At 51.7% G+C, this 26,248-nt stretch overlaps 1 protein-coding gene across 3 annotated transcripts in view; it reads right to left on the minus strand.

Moving 5' to 3' along the window:
- Window positions 1-6,369: 6,369 nt before the first annotated feature.
- SEMA4A (semaphorin 4A) overlaps window positions 6,370-26,248 on the minus strand; it is a 60,702-nt gene continuing 40,823 nt past the window's right edge. For all 3 annotated transcript variants that reach the window (XM_063317226.1, XM_063317228.1, XM_063317227.1), the window contains 12 exons: window positions 26,176-26,238; window positions 25,589-25,687; window positions 20,562-20,673; window positions 19,609-19,725; window positions 19,238-19,377; window positions 15,340-15,509; window positions 15,026-15,176; window positions 14,235-14,424; window positions 12,823-12,938; window positions 10,721-10,878; window positions 8,073-8,191; window positions 6,370-7,181 (listed from right to left, as the gene is read on the minus strand). In XM_063317226.1, coding sequence (XP_063173296.1) covers window positions 6,505-7,181; window positions 8,073-8,191; window positions 10,721-10,878; window positions 12,823-12,938; window positions 14,235-14,424; window positions 15,026-15,176; window positions 15,340-15,509; window positions 19,238-19,377; window positions 19,609-19,725; window positions 20,562-20,673; window positions 25,589-25,687; window positions 26,176-26,238 — 2,112 coding nt within the window. In that variant the 3' untranslated portion in view covers window positions 6,370-6,504. The remainder of the gene's footprint in view (window positions 7,182-8,072; window positions 8,192-10,720; window positions 10,879-12,822; window positions 12,939-14,234; window positions 14,425-15,025; window positions 15,177-15,339; window positions 15,510-19,237; window positions 19,378-19,608; window positions 19,726-20,561; window positions 20,674-25,588; window positions 25,688-26,175; window positions 26,239-26,248) is intronic.

The following is a 26,248-nucleotide window of genomic DNA, read 5'->3' on the forward strand; positions in this document are numbered from 1 at the left end:
GGGAAAATCAAATGTGTTCAGAAAAAAAATACTCAACGTAGTGGCTAACTCAAGAAGTAAGTGGATAACTCAACCCCCTTGTCCCTCCAGCTGCACGGCAGCATCCCTACTCAGTCGATCTCGCTGCGGGGGCGGCTGTGGATACACCCTGGCTGCGATTTCACCCTCCCTAACCTGGAGTCAGAGGTGGCTTCAGAATTCGTGGCCACCCCAACAGACACGGGCTTCTCCTGGGTCTTCATGGACCTGACTCACAGAACTGGCCACACAACAAGCCTGGCTTTTACCCTGGATCAGATGAAATGCGGTGCGTTGGAGGGACATTTCCGTCAGTCCCTCACTGTGGACTGCTCACTTCCTCACGATGATATGGGGACGGCTGGTGTCACTAGCCTCCACAAGGACGGCGTGCTCACTCTGCTGGCCCAACTCAGGCCTGGTGGATCCGAGGGATTCCTGACCACACTTAAGGAAGGGCAGCTTCTGCTGAACGCCTGTGTGGTTTCTGGAACACAGAAGCTGGCAGGCACTAGACTAAGAATGCTCCTTGACAGCTTCTCTGTGCCCGCCTATGCTGGGCAACTCCTTTCTTCTCTGACTCACTCCAGAAATCAAATGGGTGAATAAATGTTTATGCTGGTGGAAGATGAAAAGTATGACTGGACACAGGTACAAGCTCAGCCCTGTGGCAAGAGGGGTGGTGAAGAGAAATTACTTCCCACCTTCATGGCATCTGCAAAGGCCAGTCAGCTGCTCTGCTCAAGGCAACTCACTACCTTCTTTGGGGAAATGGTCCAGAAGAACCAACCAGCGCAAGCCGTGATCATCCGGCCGATCATTTTGTGGCCAAATCCACCTACAGCTGCTGCAGGCGGACAGGATCCAAAGAGGCGTCAGAGGTCTGCCTTGGATCAGCTTATATTGGACGCATGTTGCCTTACATCCAAGCTCCCTTGTGAGGAAGGTGGTGGAGAAAGTGGTGGGTCAACAGCTAGAGACAGCCCTATCAAAAATGGGTCATCTGCATTCATGGCAGTCAGGCAGGGGATGAACTGCACTGGTCACTCTCATGGATGACCTGTGAGGAGAAATGAATGAAGGTAGCATATCATCCTTGTCTTGCTTGGTTGTAGAGCAGGTCTACAACCTGGGGGTCCTCCTGGACTCTCAGCTCCTGATATGAAACAGCAGCTGGAGAGCTTTGCCCAACTTAGGCAGATGTGCCTGACCTAGGGTAGGGGGCACCGAAGACGGCTGCTCAGAGCTTACCATCTCCCCTATGGATTGCTGAAATTTGCCCTACACTGGGCTGTCCTTGAAGACCACCCAGAAAATTCAGCAGCTGAGAGGGCAGTGGCCCCTATCCTGGCCTCATTACGGCCACGTAACCTCACCGCTGCAGGAGTCACATCTGCTCCCCGTTTGTTTCCAAACGCAACAGAGCCTATCTGGCCCAGGGCACGGGGGCCTTCACCATCACACATCTGGCATAGTTTTTGCTCGCCCAGTCCGAGGACAGAGAGCCTGCTGGGGAAGGTCTCCTCCTATCGAGAGCTGTGACGGGAGGGCCCCAAAAGTGGGCATTTGCGGTGGGGGCTGCCCTCCACGAGAACAGCTTGCTCCCCCAGGCGAGGGTAGTGCCCACCCACCTTCCAGTTGTAAAAACTTGCCTCTTCCCTCTGGGACTGGAGTGCTACAGAGTTGGGAGTAGTGTATTAATTACAGCTTTTGACCAAAAGCTATACATCATATTCCTCTTCCTGCATATTATCATTATTACATTGCCCTGGCTGCTTTAGTGCGCTGCTTAGCGTCTTCCTGGGTGAGGCAGTTTATAACCTCACAAACAAACAAACAGCAGACCCACGCTGCCCAGGGGCTCTCTCTGCTCTTTCCGAACCGACTGTCCGAGCCACCCTTACAACGTTTCCTCCTTCTCCTTCCCAGTAACTTACTGTTTTACAGAACTGCCTGATTTTAAGTCTTGCCTTACATGAGCATGCGCCTCTTCCCTTCTGTGGAGGGAGGGAGAGAGAAAGAGAGAGTGTATGTGTGTGTGTGTGTGTAGGCATCGCCGCCTAAGTTTGAAAGAACAGATCCAGTATTTTCTTAAAGGACACCTTGTTCCTCAAGAGAAGATTATAGAAGCGGCTCCTTTTCCCCGACATGCTTCTTTGGCCAACGGGGCCGGGCCTTTTGTGCTCCAGGGGAGGAAACGGCCAAGGACTGGGAGGCGTCCAGAACTGGACAGGAGGGGAGACGGGCGAGATTTCGCCAGCACAGAAGAGGAACTGCAGCAAGCCACTGGAAAACCAGCCCACGCCTCTAATTCAGCGTTTCTCACCTTGGCCGCTGGGGGAGGGGTGGACTTCAACTCCCAGAATTCCCCAGCCAGCTCTGCTGGCTGTGGAATTCTGGGAGTTGAAGTCCACACCCCTCTCCTAGCAGCCAAGGTGAGAAACGCTGTCCTGATTCCAGCGCGTTTCCCGGTTTAAGCGGCTTTGCCCCCGCGGCTCTGATCCGGGGGGATCATTCCTCTCCACCCGCGCGTCCGCCAAAAGGGACCCCAAGTTGCGGGAAAGGCCAAGGCCGCCCGTGGTGAGGCTGGGCTCACCAAGGAGCCCAGGAAACCGCGCTAGAGACACCCCAGGTTCAGGACAACCCGACTGCAACCGGGGCACATACAGCCGCGGGGCAGAAGGCCGCGGGGACGGGGCTCCAACCGGCCGCCCGGCCTCCCCACCGGCCCGCCGCCATTCGGGGCTCGGCACGTGACGCGAGCGCCGGAGACACGTGCCGACGACCGGGTCAAGCGGCTCGGGGCTCCCCGCCCGCCTCCCGGGCAGCAGCGCCCGCCGCCCCGCCAGGCCGCCGGGCCCCCGCGCAGGCCGGGCGTCCGCGGGGCCCCTCCCGGCGCCGGCCACTCACCTCCCTCGAGGCGCCGCTCTCCCTCCGGGCCGGCCTGCGCGAGCGGGCGGGCTCCGGGCTCCGCGCGCGCTGCGGGGCCGCGGCCGCCGTCCTCCCGCTCCTCCTCGCCGCCGCCGCCGCCGCCGCCGCCGCCACCTTAGAGCCGGGCAACCGCGCTCCCGCCCGGCTTCCCCGCGCCGCGCCGCATGGCTCGGCTGCCCTGGACGGAGATGGCCGGCGGAAGGAGAGCGCACTTCCGGCGCGCAGGCCGCACGAGCCTTCGCATAGACTTATACGGGGAGACCGGAGCGGCGCGGCCACTTCCGGGCTCGCAGGAGAGAAAGCGGCCCGGGAGGCGGCCATCCTCGGGAGGGCACAGGGCTCCCCGGAGGGACGCCGGGCAAACGGGCCGGGGATCACCGTACGGCAAAGACGGGGGGGGGGGGGGGAGCTCTTTCTCCCCACGCTGGACTACCGCGCCCATCATCCCCGTCTGCAATATGGGGTTTGAATCCTCCCCATTTCTACGCGTGGGGATTTCTCGACTCTTCCCCCTCGTGGAACATGCCCACTGGGAGGGAATGGCGGGGACGCCGCGCATGCGCAGCCGAGAGCCTAGGAGACTGGCAGGCTGGCAAAGGGCTACCGTGAGATCATCCAACCCCAAGTAAATCCTCTCCAATATATAATGGGGGGAGGAGGGGGGTTAGGGTATCAAGAGGCATGGAAGGCTGGGGTATCTTTGGGCCAGTCCCCCTCTCTCAGCCCAACCCACCTCAGGGTTGTTGGGGAAAGGGGAGGGGGGAGCTGCCTTGAGTTCAGCAAAAAGTAAACATGGGATAGAAGTAAATGAAGAAATACTTCATGGCATCCTTTCCTGCTGCTTGGGCAAGAGAGAGAGAGAGACCACGCAGAGAGAACGTTGGCACGAGAAGCCTGCAAAACACGCCCCTCCCTCAGTTGCAGAAGCCCCGCCCACCGAGTTCCAGGGGCGGAGCTTGTGGGGCAAGGAGCCGCCTTCCTTGGCCAATCCTGTCCTCCTGGAGCCACTTTAGGGTGATTTGAGGCTGATTTCCGGCTGGCTTATTTTCCTTTGCAAATGCTGGGAAATCAGGGATTCTCCCCCCCCCGCCCCGCCCCGCCCCGTCCCCGTCCCACCCTGAGGCATCGGAAAGGACGGCCATCCTGGATTTTAAATGGCAATTCTGTGGGAAAAGCTCTTCTGCCTCCGCTGAACCTCTAAGAGCAGCAACGCTTCCGAGACAAGAACCCCACAAGTAGCCGTTGGACAACCACACAACACTTTTTAATAAAAATAGTTTGTATAAACACAATGATTTACATCTTTTCTTTCTTTTAGGGGAAAAAAAAGGCTAGGAACAACACTGCAACGAACAGCCAGTCACGAGTGAACAGGTATGTCTTTCCATGAAGGGGTGAAATGAAGCTGAAAATGAGCATTTTTTTTAAAACGCTACCGATAGTCTGACTGAAGAGCCCTGCTCGTAGTGCAGCCGCTCCTCCTTCTCTGGGCAAAGAGCCGTGGAGGATTTTGCACGTCCAACGTCTTCCAGGCCTTTGATCAGAAACCACCGTGCGATAAAAGTGCAATGGTCCTGCACTGAGCAAACTATTTTCAGCTCACCGGGACGGTCTTTTCCTTTTCCAGCCCACAACACGCCACCAGGATCTTTCAACTGGCTGCAGCCTGGCCACTGCAGGGACAGGAGAAGAACCTGCCACCTTCTATTTTTAAACACCCGTGATGTTTATACATCTGCAGGCTAAAATCCAGCACCTCGCTGCAACCAGGAGATTGTTCCCTGCTCAGTTTTGCAATTTTGCCCAAGCTGCCCTTTCTTGAAAGGCTGGGTAAAGGGAGAAGCTTGCGCCCCCCTTCCCCGAATCCCTTCCCTTCTGTGTACACTTTGACCCTTTTTAAAAAACTTTCCAGATGTTCTTCCTTCCTCTCAAAATTGTTCACAACGAAAGGGTGGCAAACAGGCCGGTGATATATGGATCATTTCTTTTAGCTGAAAGTGAGCGCCAACTTTGTTCTTTTGGGGAGACATGCTGCTCCAACACAATTAAAAACATCACTCTCTTGCACACCAAGACTGGAGAAACACATACACACACATGCACACACCAAGTGTTTACCAAGGACCTGGGGCAGCCATTGTACCTTTTGCAATTCGGTCCTCTTCACACCTCACATTTTTCAGGGTAGGTCTTTTAAGCAGACGAGATACAAGCCGTTTTGTACAAAGGCAGACTTTTGCAGTCCTCCTTGCAAGGCCCCGGAGAACCACAAACCCAGTTTTTTTGGCAGAACACTGTGTGAAACAGCCTTCAGCATTAAGAGGTCTTCCCACCAATTCTGCAACCTGAGGTGGCCTCCCATTGAAATAATACTTAATGGAAACCCACAACAAGGTATGTGGCTTATAAACACCAGAAACAACACGTTTTGCATGCCCTTGGTGGGGACACAGCAGTCAAATTGTCCAATGCTGTGCAGGGACCAAGGTAGCTGGCGGGGTGCAGTTGCTGTTTTGTTCTCTAGAGGGCAGCAGCTGCAACCATTAGAAACAGCAGCATCTACCAGGGTTTCTCAACCTCGGCAACTTGAAGATGGGTGGACTTCAACTCCCAGAATTCCCCAGCCAGCATGGCTGGCTGGGGAATTCTGGGAGTTGAAGTCCACCCATCTTCAAGTGGCCCAGGCGGAGGAACATTGCTCTAATCTTGACGGCTGCTAAGGTTGTGTGTGAAGCCAAAGGGGGGGCACGCCACACCGCCAGGGGAGCGGTGGGCAGGGGCACAGAGTTGGACCTTGCATAGCTGCTGCTTTTGCCTCCCTGCCAAAAAGTATAACCACTTAACGAAATGCAGAACGTGACGGCAAGACGGAGGATGGAAACCAACCCAGCAAAGCACAGACGTGGGTTTTCTTGGACCAGCATTGTGACAGTCTGCTGCCGCTACAAACAGGCCTTTTGTCAAAAGAGCCATCCAGCGGTTCTCGCAGTGTGCAGAGGAGAAAGGCTGGCTGAAGGGGACGACGCCTCCCCCCTCCCCCGTCAGGCTCAACTGCCCCAGAGAAAGAAGCGCAGCTCACAACTCCTGGAGACCAGGTGGAGGTGGCGGCGTCTGCTCCTGGGCAGCCAATCCTCTCTGGAGCTGCCTCGTCCCTCCTGGGCATCTGAGCACGGAGGCCATCGACCGGGCAGGCCAAGCGGCACAGCCCCCTGCATCTCCAGACCAGGAAGCTCCAAAGACGAGGCTTGTTTTCCCTCCGGCTTCTGCCAATATTTGCAGATTCGGCTACGAGGAAGCAGATGGAGACGGAGCTGCTGCGGAGGAGGCGGAGGCAGAAGCCCGGGACGCGGGGGCGGCAGGAGTCTGTCCAGATCCCCGGCTTCAGCTTCGCGGCTTCTGCAGCGTCGCACAAAACACAACTGAGAAAGAACGTTTAAAGACGGACACCGGAGATAACCAGGCGTCTCCTAGCAGTGTTTTGGAGCTGCGCTACAATCATGTGAGGCCTTTCGTCCCCACTCGAGTGCCCGTGAGGATGCCCCCAGTGAAGCTGGGCTAGATTCCCTCCACGTCGGCAGCCACCCGGGTGCCATCCCCGTTCACCAGGCGGCAGGTCAGGCGGTTGTTGTCGGTGTCGACGTCTTGAGCGTCGCCTTCCACCTGGACACAGCAGGACTTGGCCTCGTCGGCGGCTTCCTGGGCTGGGCCCTGCGCCTGGCACTCCCGGCCCCCTGGGGGGCTCTGGCTGCCGTTGAGGGGGACCTTCTCCTGCCCCGCGGTCCTGCTCGATTCAGGGGCACTACAGCCCTGCACCTTGCTCCTGGCCTTCAACTTGTTGTGGTAGGAGAAGAATGCCAAGGCCACTGCCACGGCCAGCGTCACAGAGAGAAGCACCGTCATGGTCACAAACTGGGCCCAATAGGAGCGCCACTCCAACACTGGCGCCACCTGCTGCTCCGGGCCCGCCTTGGTGCTGCCAGCTCCGGCCAGGGAGAGGCCGCTGCGCACGTCGTACCAGGCCACCCGGTGCTGGTAGCCGTTCTCGCTGGCCCAGCACTCATACTTGCCCAGGGTGCGGCTCTGCACGAACACAAGCAGGCCGGAGCTGTCCCGGGCGACCAGCCCCTCCAGCAGCAGCGGGCTCCCCTCTGGGTACCTCCAGGAATAGTTGGCCAGTGCAGACGCCGCAGGGCAGGGCAGCCTCACAACGGAATTCAGCGGACGGGTCAACACTGCAGGGGAGGAGAGTGGAGGAAGAAGCTGTGACACACTCCCAAACGTTTCCCTGATGCAAGGGTCAGAACTACAGGTGGCCCTCGCTTAACAACCACAACTGGGACCAGAAGTTCAACTGCTAAGCAAAGCAGTCGTTAAGTGGAACCAACCCAATTTTATGACCTTTTTTGCATCTGTCATTAAGTGGATCACTGCAGTCATTAAGCAGACCACATGGTCATTAAGTAAATCTCACGGTTCCCCATTGATTTTGCTTGCTGGAAGCCGGCTGGGAAGGTCAAAAATGGCAATCGTGTGACCGTGGGATGCTGTGACGGTTGTAAATGTAATCCAGTTGCCAAGCGCCTGAATTGTGAACCTGTGACCATGGGGACACTGTGAGAGTCATAAGGGCGAGGATGGGTCGTAAGTCGTTTTTTTCAGCACTGTCCTAAGTCTGAGCCATCACTAAATGAATGGCTGTTAAGCGAAGACTACCTATAGCCTTTTTTATGCAGCTACTCGCTGTGTGGACCCATTTCAGCGGGTTGTGCGAAAGGCCACAGCTTCAGAAAATGCCTTGTGGCTCTACCGCCTGGGGGGTTAACACTCAAGCAACAGGCCCCCCCCTCCCAAAGGTGGAGAGAGAGGTCTGGGGGCCTTCCTGCTGTAGCTGTAATAATGAGATAAAAAGGGAACTTATAAAAACAGAGTGAGACATGCTTTCCCATTTTTAAAAGGGAGAAAAGAGCAAGTGCCTTGGCCTTGAGGCCAGATATTCCCCCCCAGGCCCATCCCCGGCTCTTCCCAAGAGACACGGGAGCAGATTCTTCGGGGCCTCATGGCACAGCACTCGGGCAGCCTCAGCGCGCAAAACGACCCCTCAACTCCCACTGACTGTACTCGACCTTTTAGCCAGACCCCATCGGAGTTGTTCCTCGACCGTGGCCCGGCTTGTCCCTTCCTGCTGCTGCGCTGGCATGCGGCCTCTGCCTTCCCCTGCGCAACGTCCTGCAGCCAGTCGCTCCTGGGAGGGAGACACGGAGATGGTGAAAGTGGCCCTGCTGGGTCAGTGCGGGGCTCCTCCGCACGACCCGCCAGCCGTGAGCGGGCAGCGCTTTGCCAGTCCTGCAGAGAGCTTGAACGGACAGTGCAGCCTTAAGCTTTCCCCTATCCTGGCATGGAGGCAGCATCCCCGCCATTTTCCAGATTGCACCTGCCCAAGCCTGTCTGTCAGCCCCACGAGGTAGACCAGCCCAGGAAATCGACTCCAGGGAGGCTGAAACTGCTTTTAGTGAAGTGGGCTAATAACGGAGTCTTGTGAGAAAATAAGGGGCTTCGCCAGCTGAGGGCCCTGGCGACTGCTACCGCGCAGCCTGAACGCTTGGCCGGCATCCCTGCCAAAGCTGCAAAACTGCCCAAAATCCAGATAGCCGTTTTAAGCCGGTTCCATCAGGCGAAGACTCCCGAATGGAAGAGGGCTGAGAAGCTCCAGGAAGACCCGGGGAGGGCGCTTCGGCAGCCTTGCCTTTGGGGGGGTGGGGGAGAGGTTCTGTTTGTTTGTTTGTTCCTGTATAAATTTATTCATCATGTTTTGGTGTGATGGGGGGTAGCAGGGGATAGATTGAGGGTCCTGTGTGACTCTGGCTACCTAAAATTAGTGGCGGTGGCCATATCTTGTGGCAGCTGGTTGCACGTGGAAGTTAAGAGTCATGAGGAAGATTTCCAATTATTGGGTAGCCTAAAGCAGAGAGAGAGTGGGCAAGCGCTGGAGTGCTTAACAAATACATGTTCTCCAACCGCAGCTGATTTTTCACATCTCAGAACTTCCCATTACTGAAAAGAAGGCTGGGCGCTTCAGGAGGAAGACACGTCATAGCCACACGGCCAGAGTGTTTGAGCCCAGGGGTGTGTCCAAGTCCAAGATTTGTGCCCTGCTGTTCTTTTAAGCTCCTGGCACGAGGTTCTCTGATTGTGTCTCAAATTAGGGGGGTTCTAGGAGGAGGTTAAGGGGCGCGGTGGCGCTGCGGGTTAAACCGCTGAGCTGCTGAGCTGCCGATCGGAAGGTCGGCGGTTTGAATCCGCGTGACGGGGTGAGCTCCCGTTGCTCGTCCCAGCTCCTGCTCACCTAGCATTCAAAAACATGCCAATGTGAGTCGATTAATAGGCACCGCTTTGGTGGGCAGGTAACGGTGTTCTGTTTAGTCATGCCGGCCACATGACCACGGAGGAAGTGTCTACAGACAAACGCTGGCTCTTCGGCTTTGAGACGGAGATGAGCACTGCCCCCTAGAGTCGGACACGACTGGACTTAACATCAAGGGAAACCTTTACCTTTACCTTTAGGAGGAGGTTTCGTGGCTAGAATAACTTCTTCCCCACTAGAGACATGCACAGCCAGGCAAACAATGCCATTTTTTCGTGTAGTGAATGGATCACATAGGCCTGTTACCCTTATGTGGCAACAGATGAAGGTGCAGCTATTCGGGGGGGGGGCACTAATTGACTCCTGCAATACCAAGGGCTGCCCTTCGCGAGGACGTAGATACTCCCATTGGTGCAAAACATGCCACTCAAGTAGGGGCTGCACATTATGCGACCAACTGGACCTGAGCATAACCGCGGAGCGTGACCCTGGTGCGTCACTAACACCGTGAACGAGGCACTGCAGGTGGCTTGTACAGCAAGACTTATGTTGGAAGAAAAGGGGAAACACAAAACCAGAACACCAAGGACAAATTTTAACACAGTGGACCGTGGATGAGGCAAAGGCCTTTCAAAAGGGTCAGTGGTCAGCGGGCCATTTCTGTGCTGGGGCAAGTGGACGTGAGGACCGGCTTTGTGTCTTTTTTGTCACTAGCCTTCTTATGTGTCTTCTATCAGCAAAGGTGTCAGCTTGGGACGTTAGAGGTCCGCGCTCCCACTTGGCTAAGCTGCTTACTGGACGACTGGGCTATTCGCTCTCTTAGCCTAACCCACCTTATGGGGTTATTGTTGTAGGGATCATGCCCCATGAACGAAAAGGCAAGCTATGCATTCCATAAGTAATTACTATCAGTAAAACAGCCAGTTTGACGTAGTGGTGAAGGCACTGGGCCAAAAACCGGGGATGTGAGTTCTAGTCCGGCCTTAGGCACAAAGCCAGCTGGGTGACCCTGGGCCAGTTGTGCTCTCTCAGCCGTAGGAAGGAGGCGAGGGCAGGCCACGTCTGAAAAACCTTGCCAAGGAAACTGCAGGGACCTGTCCAGGCGGTCTCCGGGAACCAGAAACGATGGAACGGATTTAAAAAAACCCAGTAAAATAAATTACATGCATGGCTAGCGAGAGAGACCTGGCATGTTCCCCCTGCCAGGCAAGGGCCAGCCACTAACTTCTACAAGTGAGGACATTCTCCAGTCATGATCTCCACTACCCAGCAGGTTCAAGGACAAGGAAATCCAGCAGGCCCAAATCACACATGATCCTTGGTAAGCCTGTAGGTCCAGGCACGATGAACTGCAGCCCCGCCGCCCTCCCCTCCCTCACAGGCTGGGGCTGCCATCCCGCCACAACTCACCTATTTTGGGGGTCCTCCCAAACAGCTCTGCAGGAGTGCCTGTCCCAGGCACAGTACGGGTCACGCGCTAGCAGGCAGTTGGCACAGGTGGTATACACACTGCAGTTGGCCACCGGGACTTGCAAAACGCCTTCAGAATAACCCACGTACAGAGTCCCCTAGGAAGAGATGCCAGGCATCACTCTTCAGGAAGAGGAAAATCCATTCGGGCAAAAACAGAACCTCCCTCCCTCCAGGAAATCAGTAACTTAAATTCCCTGCTATGAAGTATAGCCATTTGCCTTCAAAGTTACAAAAAAGAGAGAGAAAATTACCCACATTTTATCTCATGAATTCAGATACGTTTAAATGAGTCTGCATGTTACACAAACCTCAGTCTGAAGGCCTCTTTGAGGGGCTGAAGAAATAAGCGATAAAACAAAACGAGAGAGAATTGGCAGAAGAGCAGGCTAGTGTTTTTTAGCGTCCCTCTTCTGTAAAGCAGCAATCTTCTGTTCCATGCCACTGTGTTGGCAGCAGTGGGCGGCTGTGTTTCTGGGCCTGTTCTGGCGCTCAAGGGCCTTGAGTCAACAACTGCTGCGGGGCTGCATGTGGGGGCCACCCCCCTGCACAGCTTTGGCCGAGCGGGGCACAGCCCGGAAGCCTTCTGCTAGGATGGAGAGAGCCACCCCCACCCCGCAGACCCTCTCATGGCTGAAATTTTGGTGGAGTGATTTCCTGCGGGTTTCCCATCGGAAACAAAAGAAACAATTCCAGCAACTGATGCCAGTGGGGAGAAAAATCAGAGGACGGGGGAAGCAAGAGCTCGGAATGGGCTGGGGCTCGCAAAGGAGTAATTACTCTCCCAATAAAAGGAAAAGAAAAGAATCGGTGTCGCAGCTGCTCCAGGGAGATTTCAAAAGGCTAAGAGGGAGCAAAACAAGGCAGAGACTCTCTGTTCTTATTTTGGCTCAGCCGTCCCGGGTGAAAAAGCCTGTGTTCCACCGGGAAAGTGTGAGGAACAGGATGAAGGGACGAGACTGAAGCTGGAGACCAGGAAAAAAACATTCCAGAGGAATCCCGAACATCCTGTCTCCCCTCTGGACCACGCCGTTCCAGGGCAGTAGCATGGCTTCTGGAACTAAATCCCCCAAACCAGAGCTGATTTCAGGTATCCCAGAGGAAATACAGCTGTTTGGGAGCCAAACCACCCCCTGACCACCTCTTTCACTTTTGCTGGAATTGTCCCCTTGGGACGACATGATCCAGAAAATGTTCAGCATGGTCTGGAGACAGGACAGAAAGATCCGGCGAACCGCAGAGCGGTCAGTCTGACAGCAGTATCTGGGAAGGTTGTAGAGCAGATCCTCAGGAGATCGGTCTGCAAGCATCTTGGAAACAACCTGAGTGCCAACACCTCGCAAGTCAAAGAATCGGGGAATTTAAGGCTTGGAAGGGACCTTGGAGGTCAGCGCATCCAACTCCTTGCCCACTGATGGAACCCACTTCCCAAGCATCCATGTAGCTTCTCTTTAAACATCTCTGCAAAGGTGGATCCATTACCTCCTAAAGCAGTGTTTCTCGACCTTGGCAGCTTGAAGATGGGTGGACTTCAACTCCCAGAATTTATTCACATAAGCTTTGCTGGCTGGGGAATTCTGGGAGTTGAAGTCCACCCATCTTCAAGCTGCCAAGGTTGAGAAACCCTGCTCCAGGGAATCCAGTCGAGAACCTCGAAGTAGATGACTTCGTTGCTTTGAAAATCACACATAAAGAGTGACCATCGAAGGCAAAAGTGCTAATCGGCTGAGAGGCCCGAAGCGGGTGCCGCAAGGATCCATCCTTGGTCCTGCACCCTTCAATGTTCCATTACCGTTTGGGGTGAAGCGGAGGGGTGCATTTTGGGGTTAGAAAAAAGAAAGCAAAAAATCCCGCCACCCCATTGCCGCAGCGCCGTCTCAGAGGCCGGTGGGGGGCCGTGCCCCAGCCAGCCGCTCGTCTCCCCTTTTTCCTGACTGGGACTCCTGGGCCAGGAAAAGGGGCCCCGGAAGAGCCTCCCCTCCCACAAATTACGAAAAGCTGCCAACCCCGGCTGACCACGCGCCCCCCGCCCAAGGACCCACCTTCTCGGGGACAAGGAGCAGGTTCTGGACGGGCTCCGGCTCCTTGAACAGCTGGACCTCCTCAACGATGTGGGCCTCGTGGCCGACCACCACCACCTTGTGCAGGAAGCCTTTGTCTGCAGGGGCAAAGCAGGGATTGTGAGCCGCCCGCTGGAGGGCGGGGGGGGGGCTCCTGCTCCGCCTGCCCCAATCCGGCGGTTTGGGCCAAATGTTGAGAGCAAAAGCAGCACTTGGGTGCGGGGCGGGCGGGGGAGGATCTTCCAAAAACAAGCAGCGGGTGAGTCCTGAGCAGAGAATGGTGGGCGGGGCTCCCATTTCCCTTCTCAAGGGACACATTTTCCTTCCTCTTCCTGGCCCCTTCTCTCTCTTCCCCACAGGGAGCGGGCTTTGCGAAAGGGTAAATCAAGGGAACTCAAACCATCCCTGGCCCTCAAACTCGTGAAGCCAAGGGCCACGTGTGGCAGCTTGCCCACCCTGGTCTAGTACAGGTAGTCCTCGCTTAACGCCCACAATTGGGACCAGAATTTCAGTTGCTAAGCCAAGCGGTCATTAAGTGAATCCGACCCAATTTTATGACCTTTTTTGCAGCAGTCGTTAAGCAAATCACTGTGGTCATTAAGCGAGCCGTGTGGTTGTTAAACGAGTCACACGGTTCCCCATTGATTTTGCTTGCTGGAAGCCAGCTAAGAAGGCCGAAAATGGGGATCACGTGACTGTGGGATGCTGCAACGGTCGTAAGCGCGAGGACCAGTAGTATGTCAGTCTTTCCAGCACCATCGTAAGTCTGAACCGTCACTAAACAAATGGTCATTAACAAGGTCTGTTTGGTGATGTTTGATTAGAAGCCCGTGTGCTACAGCTTCAGGGTCAGATTAGGGCTGGAAGGCCAAATGTCAAGACCATCCTCTGCCACAGAAGCCCCCTGGATGACCTGGGCCAGTGGGGAAAGAAGTGACTGCATGCATTAACCCCACTTCGAGATTCAGTATTTTCAGATTTCACACTCTTGAGGTTTATTGCTATCACGCGGGAGTTGACACTGGGACATCAGATTTTCTGTACCTTACTTTCAGCTAAGAGACCTTGTTCAGCACTGGAAAGGCAAAGGCTCCAGCTATTCAGTGGCCTGCAGAATTGATCAGCGAGGTTTAGCTACAGATGGTGTAATGAATTACGGCTTCCGTTCATTGAATTTTGTATATGTACGTATGTGAATATATACCCCATGTGTTTGTTTCTTTTTTAATTTTCTTTATTCTTCTTTTATAATTTTGTGTGTTCTTTTTTGCTTTTTTTGGATTTAGTTGATTAAAAAAATGCCAAAAAAACCCCCAACCCACCACGGCTCTTGTCCCAAAGGGGCGTGGTTCAAAACACTGTTCAGCGTTTGATGCGGGTGGGCGGAGCCTTACCTGTCCCCAGAAACAGGACGGTGCAGGGAGCCCCAGAGGCCTTCTGGGTTTGGTGAACTGCAATACGGGTGTATTTCACGTTGTCCTTCACCAGCAGAGGCCGGTTATTGACTGGGGCAACCTTCTCGTCCATCAAGAAGTGGTCCTTCATGAAGGTGAGGGCTTTATCTGAAGAGGGGCCAACAGAACACTGGGGGGAAAGACGTTTGGAAAAGTCAGGAGGAAGTCCTATACAGGTAGTCCTCAACTTACGACCACAATTGCACCAGAACCTCGGTCACTAAGCAATGTGGCCATTAAGTGAGGCATCATGTGACCATGCTCAATTTTACGACCTTTTTGCCATGTTCATTATGCAAATCGTGTGGTCATTAAGTGAATCTGGCTTCCCCCATTGATTTTCCTTGTTGGAAGCTGGCTGGGAAGGTCATGAACAGCATTCACATGATCCTGGGACGCTGCAACTGTTGTAAGCGCGAGCCAGTTGCCAAGTGCCCGAATTTTGATCACGTGACCATGGGGAATTTTGATCACCCTGTGATGGTTGTAAGTGTAAGGACCAGTCGCAAGTCACTTTTTTCAGTGCCATCGTAACTTTGAACGGTCGCTCAATGAATGGTCATAAGTCGAGGACTACCTACAGCTCAATTTTGCTGTTCTCCAGAAGGACGGGAGCAGGTCCCAATTTGCCACATCTCCCCTCCCACCCAGGCTGCTCCAGAACTTTGCTGCTCATCCCCTGCCGGCCCCCCGTTTGCAAGCAGAGCCCCAAGACGCAGGGGGACACTCACGCTGCCAGGCCGGGGGTCCATGGCCGGGCCGCTGTAGGTCATCCACCGGGAGCAGTCCTTGTTCAGCTCTTTGTATTTCCCGTCGAAGGCCTTCTGGATGGCGCCCAGGCTGAAGGCACAGACTGCTGAGCTGCCGAAGTTCCCGGCCTGCCTGTGGGGAGCGGACAGGCCAGCTGCACCCCGTGACCCGGCGCGTTCTGCACCCCTCCTGTCCTTTGTCGGGCGGGCTGCAGAATCAAGCCCGGGTGCCGAGGGCCATCTCGGCCCCCTCGCCGGTCAACCCAGCCTTCTGTGCCACAAGGCCAGCCCCTTACCACTGAGAAGCGAAGACCCCGTAGAACAGGGTGCCGCCGCTCGGCTGCGGGACAGCGAAGACGTGCTGGACGACGGTGTGCGGGAACTGCCCTTGCTGGCTGCAAGAGAGCTGCGCCTTCAGGAAGGTGGTCCACTTCTTCTGGAGCACCTTGTCCCCCCCGACATCGTTCTGCGGAGAAAGAGAAAGCGAAGACCGGCTGGTGAGCCAGGCGAGCCTTGGCTGGGTTCACACAACACGGCAGGGCTGGAATGGAGTTGGGCGGTTGGTGGTTCAGGGTATGGTCTTGGCATCTCGTGTGCATGAAGCCATCGCCTTAAGCCAAGAGTAGACTTTGCCGGTTTGAGCAGGACATGCAGCGCGAACTCAGGCCTCGTCTGCGCCTACCCAGGCTTAGTGTCCTAACAGTCAGGAATCACGCTGAGACGAGGAGGAGGTCTCTAGTGTTTATTGCTGCTACATAAGACAGAATCCTAACAAACTGAAGCAGCGTGGGAAAAACCCAGACAGATAAACCCCTGTGTGAACCCAGTCCTCTCTGCCTTCTGCTGGACCTTCACAGCAGGAGAAGCAGCCTACTTAAGGGTAGGGTGCCCCTCAGCTCCCAGCCCCATCAGCTGGTCTTAGGGAAGACAGCAACTGCCCCAAACCAGGCTCATCGGCCAGAGGTCTCCTCCCAGGCCACTGACTTCACGGCCCACCCACCAGTTGACCAGCAATGGCTCAGCAAGACCAGCCGACCCACCGTTTGGCTCACCAAGGCTCTTCACATCGTCGCTCAAAAGATTTTGGACTAGCTTTTAAGACCTTATTTTTACGAATTCATAGTCTTAGAATTTGTCTGTTTTTGTATTTAATCTTGTTTCTGCCTCAAGTCCCCGTATGGGAGGCTTACATATTAGGGTTAAAATGACAGAATAAAAATAATCAAGAGGACAGCAATAGCCAATTAGCAAAAATCAGCGCAGCACCTGGGGGAGGAAACCCACACAGCCATAATCAGGGCCAAATTATCTCCCTCCCCACCACCCCCAAATTTGGAAAACACAAGAATGGCCATCAGATTGGAAAAAATCAACTTATATCCCCATACCAAAAAAGGGAAACACGAAAGAATGTTCAAACTATCGAACAGTGGCACTCATTTCACATGCCAGTAACGTAATGCTCAAGATCCTGCAAGGTAGACTTCAGCAATTCGTGGAGTGAGAATTGCCAGATGTACAAGCTGGGTTTAGAAAAGGCAGAGGAACTAGGGACCAAATTGCCAATATCCGCTGGATAACGGAAAAAGCCAAGGAGTTTCAGAAAAACATCTATTTCTGTTTTACTGACTATTCTAAAGCCTTTGACTGTGTGGACCATAACAAATTGTGGCAAGTTCTTAGTGGTATGCGGATACCAAGTCATCTTGTATGCCTCCTGTATAACGACCAAGTAGCAACAGTAAGAACAGACCACGGAACAACGGACTGGTTTAAGATTGGGAAAGGAGTACGGCAGGGTTGTATCCTCTCACCCTACCTATTCAACTTGTATGCAGAACACTTCATGAGACATGCTGGGCTTGAGGAATCCAAGGCTGGAGTTAAAATCGCTGGAGGAAACATTAACAATCTCAGATATGCAGATGATACCACTTTGATGGCTGAAAGCGAAGAGGAACTGAGGAGCCTTATGATGAAGGTGAAAGAAGAAAGTGCAAAAGCTGGCTTGCAGCTAAACCTCAAAAAAACCAAGATTATGGCAACCGGCTTGATTGATAACTGGCAAATAGAGGGAGAAAATGTAGAAGCAGTGAAAGACTTTGTATTTCTAGGTGCGAAGATTACTGTGGATGCTGACTGCAGTCAGGAAATCAGAAGACGCTTAATCCTTGGGAGAAGAGCAATGACCAATCTCGATAAAATAGTTAAGAGCAGAGACATCACATTGACAACAAAGGTCCGCATAGTTAAAGCAATGGTGTTCCCCGTAGTAACATATGGCTGCGAGAGCCGGATCATAAGGAAGGCTGAGCGAAGGAAGATCGATGCTTTTGAACTGTGGTGTTGGAGGAAAATTCTGAGAGTGCCTCGGACTGCAAGAAGATCAAACCAGTCCATCCTCCAGGAAATAAAGCCAGACTGCTCACTTGAGGGAACGATATTAAAGGCAAAACTGAAATACTTTGGCCACAAAATGAGAAGACAGGACACCCTGGAGAAGGTGCTGATGCTAGGGAGAGTGGAGGGCAAAAGGAAGAGGGGCCGACCAAGGGCAAGGTGGATGGATGATATTCTAGTGGTGACGGACCCGTCCCTGGGGGAGCTGGGGGCGTTGACGACCGACAGGAAGCTCTGGCGTGGGCTGGTCCCTGAAGTCACGAAGAGTCGGAAGCGACTAAACGAATAAACAACAAACCACCACCCCCAGCCTGCCAAAAGGGCAGTTTTTACAGCTTCCCAAAAGCAGAGCAGGCCACAGAGGAACGTGGTGCCACAGGACAGTCACAGCTGCTAAGGTGGCCGGTGTCCCAGGTCCACAAGATGCCACGCTTTGTACACTTTACACGCCCCACCAGAAGGCGTGAACGGGAAAGGATGAGCGTCCTTAATGCTTCCTTCACTCCAAAGAATATTTTCCTGGGATCGAACGGCTAACAGGGCAGCCCCCGAAAAGGCAGGCTTCTTCAGGCAGGTGCCAACAGGTGCACTGAGTGGGGGGGCCACAAGTCCTCCGAACCAGCTTTTCCGCTTTGGATCCTCAGCTGCATGTCTCTAGAAGGAACCTGCTAGTTCGTTTAGTCTCACCCCCTGCCCTGTGCAGACATCCACGGAACCGGGGTTTTTCAAACTGTCTTCTATGCAATCCAGAGTTCCATGAGAGACTACAGGAGAAAACCCTGCAAATTTTCTGTCGCTAGAGCTTCGCCTCTTGATCAGGAGTTCCGGAATCTTTTTTTTTATCTAACAGGGTCCCTGACCCAAAAAAGCTTGAAGCCCCCTGTCCTGCGGCTTTCTCCTCGACCTGGTGCTACACAGCATCTTTTTTACGATTCAGAGGACCCCGCCAGGCACTCCCCTCCAGGATGAGGCAGAAGGGTTCACCAGCCCTCTTTGCAAAGCCAGCGGACTATAGCACCGCACCGTGCAGCCCAAATTTAACCATCTTGTCTCCAGGTCCATTGGCCAAATCTTTCTTTTACAGGCACGACTGCAAAACTATCTTACTTGATAGTGGATTTTCCAGATTAATTCTGTCCTTCCTGAAGATGTACTTCCTTGGGATGATACACCTTTCTAGTATTGTTAGAAAACTAGAAAAAAAAAATCTTGCTGCCTCCTATACAGGTAGTCTCTGCTTAAGGACCATTCGTTTAACAATGGTCCGGAGATACAAGAAGACTAAACAAAATTACTTACAACCTGTCCTCGAAGTTACGACCATCGCACCACCCCTGTGGTCACGTGATCGTGATTTGGGCGCCTGGCAACCAGCTCACGTTTACGGCTGGATGCAGTGTCCTGCGGTCACATGATCACGATCTGCAACCTTCCCAGCCAACTTCCGACAAGCCAAATCAATAGGGAACCACTGATTTGCTGAACGACCACTGCGATTTGCTTAATGGCCACTGTGATTTGCTTAACCACCACTGTAAAAATGGTCATAAAATCGGGTCTGGTCACATGATGCATCGCTTAGCGACTGAAATTCCGGTCCCAATTGTGTCCATTAAGCAAGGACTACCTGTACAGTTCTACCGCATTTATTTATAACATAAAAACGCTTTTTCTTTTCCTGGTGGTGCATTTGGTTCCAGCCTTAATCTCAGCTGCTGCTTCCAGCCGGGAAACCCTCTCCGCACCTGCCCACAGTGTGGCTCAAACGTGCCTTTGACTGTGGAAACGTCTCACCTTGCAGACGCAAGCTACCCTGGACACGGTCAGTTTCTCAAAGAAATCAAATTCCTTTGCCGTCTCTTCAAAGAAGAAATAGATCTTTTCATCATCGGGGGGTCCTGGGATGTTGAAAGAGGCCACAAACACAGCATCATCTGTACAAAAAGCAGGGAGTCAGATTCTCACTGCTCTCATCGCCTTCACGCACACACACACCGGCTTGGACCCCCACAGGAGCAACATCTCCGTTGCTTAGGAGATGCATTTTTCCTGGTACCCACCATGTCTTGGTTGCCAAGGCAACAGCCGGTCCCCAATGGATGGAGGAAATTGTGGGAAGGGCTAAGACCCCCCTCCCTTCCCTGCTGCCCTGCTGCTGCTCTCACCGTGCAGCCAGGAAAGGAAGCTGTCGGTCTTCAACAGTGTCCGACTGCCCAGGGCCCGAGAGATGACCGGCTCGTTCCCCTGGAAGTTGTTCATGGTGCCTGTGTAAAGTTCGCCATCTGGGTGGGGAGGAAGCAGAACACAAGGTGGTGCTGCCTGCTCCCCGCAAACCCTTTGCCCCTTTCTGTCACCACAAAGCTTCCCTGAAGGCATTCATCTGAACGCGAGCAAGGCGGCTTTCAGAAACAAAAGCGTGTTCCGTAGAAGGTAACAAAACTTGCAAATGAAACACACGAGTATGTTCCTTAGAGAAATAATAGGTAGAAGCATATGAAATGGACAGTAAATAATTATAAATAACGATGGGGACAAACAACAGAGTTATAAAACAGCAGCTGATAAAATAAGCTATTAAAACATGTTGGGACATTATTGGAGGCCTCCAAACCAAGGAAGCTGGTTCCATCTTAGGACTGATCATAATGGCAAGGTCCCCTCCTCTCCCCACCCCCTGCCCCATTTATGCCTTGGCAGCTGATCTCAAAGGCTTGTGAACATCTCTGCCTGCCGTGGCTTGCGATAAGGACCTGCTTGGTCCAGGAATTTGAGAGTTCACAGTTCCCCCACGGCAACCTGAACAGGCCAGGCGCAGATGCCTCTTCTCTACGGCACACGCTTGGGTTGATGCCACAGCACCCTGTGGCGCAAAGTCTTGCCGAGCCAACTTATGAAACGGCAGCCTTCCCACAATGGTGCCTCCCAGGATACAACTCCCAGATTTGGGGAGCCGAAGACCAATTCCCCTGTTTCGGACGATTAATGCAACTCCTGGTGCAGCCTTCATAAAAACTGGGCTGTTGCATAAACATTCCCACGCTTCCATCTTGTCTTCCTATGTGGACGTGTGAGGAATGGAACCCCCTGCCCGCCCCCACAGATCCCCACTCCAGCTCACCCACAACGATTGCTGTGTTCTGGTGCCGAGGGTCGAACGGGCAGAGCCCCTTGCCTTCCTGAAGGAGGGGCTGGCCTCTTCCATCCGCCACCAGAGTGAAATTCTCCACATCCTGGCAAGGCAAAGAAAGGAAAGGAGGTGAAGAAAAATCTCCAAAAAACAGAAGGCAGGCGGGGGCCTTCCCATATGTACTTCATTTTTTTTTTTTTAAATTTTCACAACCAACCTGCAAGACAGATGAGCCTAAAACAGGAGTGGGGTGAGGGAGACTGTCCACTGCATAATCTTGAGGGAACTGCTCAAAATCACGCACTGGGCAATCTTTGAACCTGGATCTCCTCATCCGAGACCACTCAGCCACATGAATTTGGTTGTATTAAGATGGCAAACCACTCGGAGAATAGCCCAACGGCTCAAACGACTGGTCAGGAGACCGAGGATGGGACAGTGACTCGTCTTTCGCTTCCTGTGGAGCAGGGAAGGTCCCCGCTGAGAGTTGCTCGGCTGAGAGCCCGGTCTCTCAGCTGTGGGTGCAAAATCCGAGGCTCCAGTGCTGCACGTCCCCCCTTCCCAAATTCTTAGATGTGACCTCCAGATGTTGCAACCACATTGTAACCTTGGAGGGACAGAAGGGACACCATGAAATCCATGGGGAATAATCCTTTTAATTGCACTGAACTAATTGTACCAAGGTTAATTAAACAACTCTTTAATACGATTTTTATTGAAACTTTTAAACAGTTTTATATGATTTTTTATGATTTTTATTGAAACTTTTAAAAAAGATTAAAAACTCATACGAACTAATATAAAGTAAGGAAGAAAAAAGAAAAAGAGAAATCAAAGAGGAAGTAAAAAGCACAAGAAAAGAAAAGAAATTGAAGAAAAGTAGCAAAGAAAGGACAAAGATACAAAGAGGTGACTTCCAATATTCTTCACGGCAGTTGTAAGTACAATTACATGTTAACCCCTCTCTTTAAAGTTACATCGTGGCTCTCCTCTTTCTATAATCTGTCCTGTCTAACCATCAAAACCATAAATCACAAGTTCGTTTTTGTGCAAAAAGCCAGTAAGAGGTTTCCAGTCACCAACAAATGCCGATAGCATTTAATCAGAGAAGTCCATCCCTCTCAGCAAGATCTGTCAGTTTCACCAAAGATCCCTCCGCAGTGGGTAGTGCCGAGTCTTCCCATCTTGCCACAGCAGCCACACACTGAAATAATTTCCATGGCTTTTTTTCTGTTCATCCTTTTAGGACTAATGTTCTGGCTTCAACTGAATATTAACCTTTAAAATCCTCTGTATCGAAGCATGTATCTGGATCCAATTTTTTTTAGCTTTTTTACATGTCCACCAAGCATGACAAAATGCCCCTTCATGTTGTTCACATTTCCAACATACATTTGAAGTTCCTTTATAGATTCTAGATAATTTCTCTGGCGTCACATACCAACAATACATCATTTTATAAAAATTCTCTTCGAGATCATCGCACAATGTACATTTCAACCCTTTTAACCACGTATTTTCCCACTGATCCCCCTGTATATTATAACCAAAATTCTTAGCCTACTTTATCATACATAACCTGTTCTTCCTCTGTTTCAAACTGAACAAAAATTTATACATTTTAGCAATTACATGTTCATCATCAGTGCACAGCTGTACTTCAAATTCTGTCCTACTTTGCTCCATACCATAAAACTCTTAAATTTTTCCAAAAACTTCCTTGCTTTCTGCAGAGTTCGATCTGAATCCCTATTGTTTAAAAACAAAATCATCCATTCCAACTTATCCCATCTAAATGGAATTTTCTTCTGTTTAAGTTCGTCTGTCAGGAAAAAAATACTTGCACGGTATTCTAATTGGGATTTCCTTATGTACAACTACATCTGTATTATCAATCCTCAATCTAGTGTTAGAATGCTGCTGTAAAACTTAGTCTCTTGTCTTGTCTTCTTCCTGACAAAGTACACAAGGATGTCCTTTGTAACATTTCTTAATTTCGCAAAATGCATATTGAGACCTTATCAGTCTCATCTTCCTCCCAATCCAGGAAAGTAGACAGAGACCTGACAATCTTTTCTCTGATATCTTCTCCATGTCGTCCTGGAATTGCTGTAAATCTTAAGCAAACTTTATTTACTTTATTGATTGATTGATTGATTGATTGAATGAATGAATGAATGAATGAATGAAAATGAATGAATTGATTGATTGATTGATTGATTGAATGAATGAATGAATGAATTTATATGACCGCCCAACTCACACATGGTGACTCCGGGTGGCTTACAAAATCCTTTTTCTCTCAGTTCCAGTAGTGCCAAACTGTCCAGATCTTTCTCTATTTATAACTTCTGTCTTACTTTCCGGAACTTCCCATTTGTCAGTAATTTGTTTTAAATCTGCAGCCAGTCGCCCTACAGATTCTTCAATCTTTTTAACTTCTTCTTTCACATCTTTTTTTTAATCCTGCCAATCCTTCTTCCGTTTCCTTTTTAACCGTTGCAAGCGTGTTTTTGCCAAATTCTTCAAACATTTTCTGCAATAAATCTGGTGAAATGCCCTTATCTGTAAGTTATTCTAGTGAACCCCCGTGTCCTCCTCCTAATTTAGCAGCTTTTCTTGTGGTTTCCACTGTGAGAAAGTGGCAGTATGTTGATTACTTTGGTGAAAGTAAAAAGCGGACTTCTCTTTTTTTGTTTTGTTTTTCTCTCTTAGTCCCAATTAGCTCTCCAAAGTTACAGTCTCCCAGTGTAGCTCATACTACCCTTATCTTCTTATTTTGTAAAATCCACCAGTTATCTACTGTCCTTAAAAATAAACAGTCAGCATTCCCGTGAAGATCTGGTCTGTTAGTCTAATTAATTTTGCTATTTTCAAAGTCACTTCTGTCAGAAAAAAATATTTCTTCTGTTTTTCAAAATCACTGTCCCCTTTATCCATTTAAAACTTTCTTGGATCACAATCTTGTTAAGCTTTTTGCTTTTAAATTAAAACCCTTTAAAATAGTGGGTTTTTTTTCCCCTCTTCTTAGTTTCAAAAAGAAGACCCTCACCAAGAGACTTTGATCTTCACTGCCATTTGGAATATACATCTTAGGTTGTAAAGTAATTAAGTAATTAAAGTAATTAAGTCCAAAAGTGTTTAAGAAAGTGAGGCTTTTGCCAGTCAAATGTCCATTAAGGCTGCACAGCGGTTAAGGGAGCGTTGTAAATCCCTCCGCTCCCAAGCCACTCCATTCCCGACCAACCACAAGAAATTCAATTCCTGCGGTCTCCTCACAAGGAGCAGCATTTCCAGAGCACAAGTGGGCAATCCCAAAGAACTCTGTCTCCGGAGAGGTTTTCATCAGCCAGAAACTGGCTCCTGGTGTGAGACTAGGCTGAAGCTGCCATTACCTAAAGATGAGCAGACATGTACACAGAGAGGACAAAAGCCAGGAAACTTGTCTAAAAGATCCCTTCAGGGAGGTAGATAAGAAGAAAGCAAATCCTTAAGGAGACAAAGGAAAAATGTCACCTGAACCAGACAAAGGAAGTTGGGCCTGAGCACATGAACCGACCCCCCCATCCCATCTACAGCTACCAAACTTGTGAATCAACAAAACAAGGACTTTTGGGGATAAAAGGCATCCCAAAGCCTGCCCACTCCTTGAGTCGTCTTTGGATCCAGACGTGGTGGCTTCCTTCCCTCTTGCTAGTGCCTGGCAGCCTAGTTGGGAGGACATGGGTAAGTGTGTGTGTGTGTGTGTGTGTGTGAGAGAGAGAGAGAGAGAGAGCAAATGTACACTGCAAGCAGTCAAATTTTAAATTCACTGGGTCTCCGTGTATTTCAAAGAACCTGTCGTGCCTCAGTGTTCGGTTGGAAGTTATTTGTGGGTGTCCCTAATTATTTCCCAGCTGTTGACCAGGGCTGTGTGTCTTGCCTGCTGGAGCCTCACCTCTCTGGAAAACCAGGCAGAAAGCCAGGGGGGCTGACAAGGTCCGTGTGCTCAACAGGCTGTGAGTGTGCAAGTGAGTGGCCTTAAGCCGAACCTGGGAGCTTGTGTAACACTGGCTGGCTCCCAGCTGGCAACTCCATCGCAGAGCGGCTCGCAGGGACATATAGCCCACCATCAGTCCCCACCTGGGAGGCTGGGCTCCCCCACATCTTGACCCTGGTGCCACCCTAAAACAAAGCCCTTGGCATGCCAGTTGAAGGCCAAGGGCAGTCCTCGGCCACCGAGGCAGACACTCCTGCCCTGAACTAAGCCTGCTTTCAAACTTTGCTCCTCCATCCAGGCATCAAACTCATTTGTGCTCCTGCTCAATCAGTTATACTGGAGGGATGCAAATCCAAGCATTTCAATAAAACAATCATCTAAACAGCATTTCTTGCATTTCAACGGTGTCCCAGGACACAGCATTTGGGAAAATTTTTTGTGGGGTAAAAGAGGAGGCCTTCTCCACAAAGAGAAGTGAATTTGTCTTCCTTCCACTCTGGATTTGTAAGTACAGGTAGTCCTCGACTTACGACCACAATCAGGACTGGAATTTCCATTGTTAAGTCATTGTGGTCGTAAGTCAAGTCACCATGTGACCAGAGCCAATTTTATGACCATTTTTATGGCGGCCGTTCAGCAAATCACAGTTCATTAAGCAAATCACTGCAGTTGTTAAGAGGATCCAGCTTCCCCAATGGGTGTTTTTTGCCAGAAGAAAAGTTGCAAAACACAATCACGTGACTGCGGGATGCTGCAACCGGTCGTAAATGCAAGCCGGTTGCCAAGGGCCTGAAATGCGGTTGTGTGGCCATGGAGGGGGTGTGACACTTTGCGACACTCAGAAGTGCTTGGAAAGCACCCATTCCAAGGCTGTCGTAACTTCAGACCATCGTTACATGAATGGCCGTAGGTCAAAGACCACCTGTACTTCTATGTGAAAAAAATTAAGAGCTTTGTGATTAATTAGGGACCACCTTTGTAAGTTAATTGATTCGTTAAACTGCTTCAGGGAGGTGCAGAGATGAGGAAAGGCACTCACGACATAGGCGCATGTGGGGCTGAACGCATAGGTCCCACACGTATAAAGATGGCTCTCGTTCAGCTGAACCAGGATGCGGATGAAGTTGAAGCATTCCGTCTGCAGGAAAAGAATTGGGGGGGGGGGGCAATTCAATTCCCATTTACGTTTTGCGCAGCACACCCACCCGCTAGAGGAGGCGGTGAAGCAGCAGCGACTGTGCCAGAGGGCCGGCTGGGGAACCCTGGGAGTGAAGTCCACACATCTCCAAGTTGCCAGGGATGAAAAACACGGGACGAGACCTCAACACCAAGTCTCTGCGTTGCCAAGTGACTGGCTATGAACCCGACACCCTGAAGACGAGCAAACGCCTCAAGGGGCCCTGACGAAGGAGAGGCGATCCACAACACACATGCAGGTGAACTGCAGCTGACGCTAACCTTAGCATTTACCATGGTAAAGGGTTTTTGGGAGGGGGGGTGTTGCAGCTGAGCCTACTGGTCAGTTCACGGCTCAGTCTGCCGGATGAACCCATGTAATCTGCAAGTGAAGCTTCTTGGGCGAATGCGGCCTAAGCAGGGAGATGGAGGCCCCCCCAGCCCGCTTACCTCGTTACTCTTTTTCTTGAAGACGCACTCCCTCTTTTTCACTGGGGTGGGGCTCCACGGTATCTAGCACGGG

This window comes from Candoia aspera, chromosome 17 (assembly GCF_035149785.1).
Source record: "Candoia aspera isolate rCanAsp1 chromosome 17, rCanAsp1.hap2, whole genome shotgun sequence".
Lineage (NCBI taxonomy): Eukaryota > Metazoa > Chordata > Lepidosauria > Squamata > Boidae > Candoia > Candoia aspera.